This window comes from Arachis hypogaea, chromosome 3 (assembly GCF_003086295.3).
Source record: "Arachis hypogaea cultivar Tifrunner chromosome 3, arahy.Tifrunner.gnm2.J5K5, whole genome shotgun sequence".
Lineage (NCBI taxonomy): Eukaryota > Viridiplantae > Streptophyta > Magnoliopsida > Fabales > Fabaceae > Arachis > Arachis hypogaea.
Genome location: NC_092038.1, coordinates 12,047,683 through 12,053,686, shown reverse-complemented (window position 1 = coordinate 12,053,686; position 6,004 = coordinate 12,047,683). Strand labels below are relative to the sequence as shown.

The window sequence follows — 6,004 nt, the reverse complement described above, 5'->3', positions numbered from 1 at the left end:
GTTTGAAGAAGTCACGATCCAGCATGTTCCGAGAGAAAGGAATACACGAGCAGACCTCTTGTCGAAATTAGCTAGCACCAAACCAGGAGAAGGCAACCGATCTTTAATCCAAGGAATGATGAAGGAACCGGCAATCACCCTACACCTCTCGAAGCTAAACCCCTCGTGGTTGGACTCCATCACCGACTTCTTAGAAAACGGCAAACTTCCTGGCAACGAAAAGGATGCTAAGAAGTTGAGAAGGGAAGCAGCCATATATGCCTTCATCCAGGGTCAGTTGTTCAGGAAAGGATTCAACCATCCCCTGCTGAAATGTTTGCACCCCGACTAGACGGATTACGTCCTCAGGGAAATCCATGAAGGGTGCTGCGGCCACCACATAGGAGGCAAAGCCCTAGCAAGAAAATTAATCCGAGCCGGATACTATTGGCCATCGATGATGGCTGACTCCAAGGAATTTGTTAGGAAGTGTGTCAAGTGCCAAGAAAACGCCAACTTCCACCGAGCACCAGCCTCTGAGCTCAGCTTGCTAACGTCCTCCCGGCCATTCTCACAATGGGGAGTCGACCTCTTAGGAACTTTTTCCGTCGGCCCCGGGCAAGTCAAGTACCTTATAGTCGCTATTGACTACTACACAAAATGGATAGAGGCCGAGCCACTGGCCAGCATATCCTCGTCCAATTGCAGGAAATTCATGTGGAGGCAGGTCATAACACGATTCGGTATCCCGGAAACCGTCATCTCGGACAACGGGACACATTTCACCGACAAGAAATTCACAGAATTTCTCACCGGCCTGGGCATAAAGCAGAGGTTCTCCTCGGTGGAACATCCACAAACAAACGAGCAGGTCGAGTCCGCAAACAAGATCATCCTGCTAGGACTCAAGAAGCGGCTGGACAACAAGAAGGGCGCTTGGGCCGACGAGCTCGCCTCGGTCCTCTGGTCCTACCGCACAACCGAGCAATCCTCCACTAAAGAGACCCCCTTTCGACTAACGTATGGGTTAGATGCGGTGACACCCGTAGAAATCGGGGAGCCGAGCCCACGACTACTCTTGAAGGGAGTAGAGGAAGCTGTTGAGAAGGACCTGATAGATGAAGCCAGGGAAATGGCCCATCTGGCTGAAACAGTGCTAAAGCAAAGAATGGCCTTACACTACGACGCCAAAGCACTCAAAAGAAAGTTCGAAGAAAACGACCTCGTCCTGAGGCGTAATGACGTCGGCCCGACTACCCCGGGAGAAGGCAAACTAACAGCAAACTGGGAAGGACCATACCGAGTCAAAGAGGTGATCGGTAAGGGCGCATACAAGCTAGAAAGATTCAACGGTAAGGAGATCCCGAGGACATGGAACGCAGATAACTTAAGAAGGTTTTATTCCTAAGCCACTTACTTTGTAATAGCACCTCGATGTCCTTGTTACAGTGATTAGACCTGTTCAATTGCCACATGCTATATTTGCCTATGTTTTCTTATTGTTTTTAACTTTTTGAGTGACCACTATGCAAACGAGGATACGCGGCCCAGGGATTGATCACCCCGGGAGCCCTTCAGGCCAAAAACACAATAAACGGCCATAACAAGAAAAAATGCCACAACGGCAAATGCGAGTAAACCAACAGCAAATAAAACAAGCAATTAAACATGCGTGCAAACGATCCAACAAACCCATTAACGGGCACCAAAAGTTGCGATACAACGGTTCAACAAAAAAGAAGAATTCGGTATTACAAACATCATTTCTTTGGCATGTCGACAATCTTCCCATCCTTGATGGTCTTGAAAACACCAATTGCCGACACATCGAAGTCAGGAGCAACAATCTTCACTTGAGCTTTGAGGGCATCTTCAGTCATGAAAATCGCATTCTTGCCCTGCTCCTTAACCTCCTTATGCCTCTGCTTGAACATCTCAGCCTCGTCCCGAGCAGCCTTGGCGGTCGCAACCGCTTCATCCCGTTCTTTCTCCAAAGCGGACACCCGACCTTGCGCGGCACTCAGTTGGCTCTTCAAGGTCATCTCTTGCTCCGTCAGACGAGATACAGATGCGTCGGCAGTTTTTAAGTTCTCCTCTGCCGAAGCAGTCTTTTTCTCGGCGGCGTCGAGTTTATTCTCCGCCTCGCCCAACCGCCCTTGAAGCGTTTCAACTTGGGTCTTGTACTTATTATTGGCAGCAACTGCAGACTCAAGCTTCCGACGAAGCGAGACCATACCTGAAAGCTCAAACTCAGCCTTTCGGGCTATGGCCGCGCCGCGAAGGAGGGTGCGGTACATCCACTGAGCCTGCCCCGAGAGGTCAGTGCCATGGAAATGTTCCTCTGTGCCCGGAAGCAACTGGGCATCTATGAACGCCCCGGCATCAAAGTTCCTTTCCATGACAGTCAGGACCCCTCGGGACTAGACTGCGACCTCTGTCTCTTGGAAGTAGGGATGACAGACAGCTCTTCCTCCTCCTCCCGACGTGAAGAAGACGAGTGCCCAGGAATAGGTACTTTTGGAGGAATTGGGGGTGCGGACGTCGGAGTGGCGACATTCGTGGTCATGACAACGTCGGGAGGAGGGGACGCCATCTGGACCGCTCCGCCGGCAGGAACCGCCGCTGACTGTCCTCCAGTCTCCCCACCCTCATCCTCCTGAAGGAAGGTTTGGAACAAGTTCTCCATGCCGGTTACTTCGGCAGAAAGTCCCACTACAAACAAAAAATGAGAAATGAACAAGTTAGTGAAAGCAAGAGTAAAACAGTCAAGCAAACGGCTACACGACAAGAGAAACTCACGAATATAATCTCGGGCGGCCTCCCGGTTACCCATTAGGAGATGAGGGTTCACGTTATTTCTCCCAAGAACCGCCCACAGTATGTCGGCTATCCGCCGATCCACAGCCGACATCCCTTTATAGGTAACCTTGATAAAAGGATTAGACCCCGCCCCGAAGTTCCAATATGTCGGGATGAGGCGCTCCTTTTCTAAGGACAACCAAAAAGGGTGACGACCCTTAACTGGACGGACCTTAAAATACTTGTCCTTGAACCCATGGTAGGAGTCCTCGAACAAGCCGAAAATCCTCCGGCCTTGGGCAGACCGGAAGGACATGAACCCTTTCTTATGTTTCCCCTCCTTCGAAGGGTTCGTTAGATTAAAGAAATAGAGGAAGACATCGACGGAGACCGGCATCTCTAAGTACTCGCATACCATCTCGAAGCAGCGGATGGAAGCCCAACTGTTCGGATGCAACTGAGATGGCGCCACCGAGATCCGATTAAGGAGGCTCATCTGAAAGGGGGAAAAGGGGATGCGAACCCCAACCTGGGTGAACATGGCCTTGTAAAACCAGATCCAATCGGCAACCCGGGGGCGTTAAAATTAATCTCATATAGCCGCTCGTGAGGGGCAGGGACATAAACGTCGTAATTAGCCTCCTCGTCGGTACCCCCACAAAGATACTCAGCCTGGCAAAATTCCGTGAGCTCCTCCTCACCCATCTGATTGGGAGAGTGCCTGAGGTCGGAAACAACCCACGCATACGGGTCATAACCCGCGGCGGAGCTAGAAGCCCGGCTAACGACATGAGGCATACCTACAGTGGGGGCACCACGCGGTTAGTCCGTGAGGTCGGAAGCCAGGAAAACCCAAAAACCCCACACGCCATAGCTAAAAGGGGGACCAAACAAAACCAAGACCAGAACAATAACAATGACCCCCATGGCACACCATAGTCGATGAAAAGAAAGTGCGTCTATGCACAATAAGAAAAAACAAGCACAAAAAATGCCTATAATGAACATGCAAAGAACCGTTGAGGCAGAAGGAAAATGGTGGTTACCTGGATTATCAGGAAAATTCGGGTAGGAACGAAGCACGCTGGAGCGACGGAAAGAACTTCTGGACGATGGGAAGTGCAAGAAGAAGGAAGAGCAATATGATCAGAAGAAGCAAGTGGGGAAGAGAAAAACGTGAAACTGTTTAAAACTGCTTTAGAGGAAGCGCGAAAGGCCTGGGGGCAGAATAGTCTTTACACACGGGGTTTTTCAATCCTTTATGAGCATTTAATGTCCCGCGCGAGAAACGAGGCGACAAATGAACGCCCCGAATCGCGAACGGGCACGCATGCGGGTAGCGCGTCTCCCACACGAACGACCGACCTAGCGACAACAATGATGGAAGGAACTCGCCGCCAACAGCCTATACGGCTGATTGTCGGCGCGTGGGGGCACTGTTACGGTCCGGCCCAGACCACGAACGGGTCGGCCCGACCCGTCGAGAACCCGACCCGAGCGGCCGAGTCCTCAGCACTCGCCACGGTGCCAGGACACGCGTCCTCACCATTCCATCAACACGGTCGAGGAAGCTTCGGGGAAAATGGGCCTGTCCCCCAGAGCCCACCTCTGACACGGTATAAATAGGGAAGGACTTGCCCTTCCCTCGAGGTATGTTACACTTTTCCACCTTACCATTTCCCCGCCTGCACACTAGCTGACTAGAGCATCGGAGTGTCTTTGCAGGTGGCACCCCCTCTTTCCTCCCACAACGAGAGCTCGGCTACCCGACATTTCCGAGCCCAACACGATCACAATTGAAGCGTTCTCACCTCCTCAAACGTCCACCCGAACTGTCCAGTAACCTACAACCGAACAAATGTTATAACCATACTTTATATATAACACGTTATATTATGCTAAAAGACAAAATATTCTGAAATAGGAGAGACAAGATAATTAAAAAACAGACAAATTTCAATAGCATTTGCACACCGCATATATACCAAATAAGAAGCAAAAATTAACTGTTCTAGCAGCTGCATCGCTCACATAACAGATAACACACACATACTTAGCTTGAAACCATAGTGCAAAGTACTCTTCATCACAACCGTAACCACCACCACCGCCACCATGTCCTCCAAGGACTGCGGCCACCACGAAGACGAGAGCCGCAAGCTCATCCGCCTCATCCTGTTTGGCATCGGCGGCTTCTTCTTCGTAGTCCTCCTCACAATATTCATCATATGGGCCGTCCTCAGGCCCACCAAGCCCAAATTCACAATCCAAGACGCCACACTGTACGCCTTCAACCTCTCCTCCCCCGCCACCAACACCCTCACCATCACCATGCAAGTCACCCTCTCTTCCCACAATCCCAACCGCCGCATCGGAATCTACTATTCCAACCTCCACGCTTACGCCTCCTACCATAACCAACAGGTCATTTACTTCACATTTTCAAAAAAATAAATTATTGTTTAAAAAAATATCTATCAACCAACCAGTAACACGTCTAGTTAGTTACGCCAGAAATAATGGTTAAACGACTCGCTAGTTAGTTATAACAGAAAACGGTTATAAGTTTTTGTTAGATTAGTTAGATTCTGTTACGGTTTGTTATCTTTTCTTGCTTTCTTTCTTTCTCAGGTAACGCTTGCGACCGAGCTTCCCCCAACGTACCAAGGACACAAAGATTTCACCGTTTGGTCGCCGTTTCTTTTCGGCGCCGCAGCGCCGGTGTCGCCGTTTACGTTGAGTTCGTTGCAGCAGGACCGGGGTGCGGGTGCCGTCGTGGTCAACGTCAAGATCTACGGAAGGGTCAAGTGGAAGGTGGGGACTTGGGTCTCTGGAAGGTACCATTTGTTCGTGAACTGCCCGGCGTATATAAGGTTCACCGGCGCCGGTGATCGGAGCGGCAGCGGGATCCAGATTGTGGCTCCGGCGAAGTTTCAGCTCTTGCAGGGTTGCAGTGTTGATGTTTAGTGGTGAGAGATTTAAAAAAAATAAAAAAAGGGTTTGATTTTTGGTTTTGATAGAAATTCTGAAATTGTTTGTTCCAACTTCTAAGTCCTCTCTCTCTGCTTGTTAACTCTTTTTTTTTTTTTCATTCTTAATTACTTTCTTTCTGTGTTTGTAGAACTTAGTATTGTATGTAGATTTTTCTTTAGTTAGGAATATTGAACAAGTACCCATGAGTTTTATAAGAAGTGCTAATAATGAAATGTCCAGAGAATTACGATTA

At 49.6% G+C, this 6,004-nt stretch overlaps 1 protein-coding gene across 1 annotated transcript; it reads left to right on the top strand.

Annotated features, from left to right (window-relative positions):
- Positions 1-4,711: 4,711 nt before the first annotated feature.
- On the top strand, positions 4,712-6,004 carry LOC112789522 (NDR1/HIN1-like protein 1). The gene is made up of 2 exons (XM_025831454.3): positions 4,712-5,202; positions 5,410-6,004. Exons 1-2 carry the CDS (start codon positions 4,894-4,896, stop codon positions 5,743-5,745), a joined length of 645 nt encoding a protein of 214 aa, XP_025687239.1. The 5' UTR covers positions 4,712-4,893; the 3' UTR covers positions 5,746-6,004.

Coding starts and splice junctions, on each gene's coding strand:
- LOC112789522 (XM_025831454.3), top strand. CDS start 4,894: ATGTCCTCCAAGGACTGCGGCCACCACGAAGACGAGAGCCGCAAGCTC. Junction 5,203..5,409: donor CCTCCTACCATAACCAACAG/GTCATTTACTTC, acceptor TTTCTTTCTCAG/GTAACGCTTGCGACCGAGCT.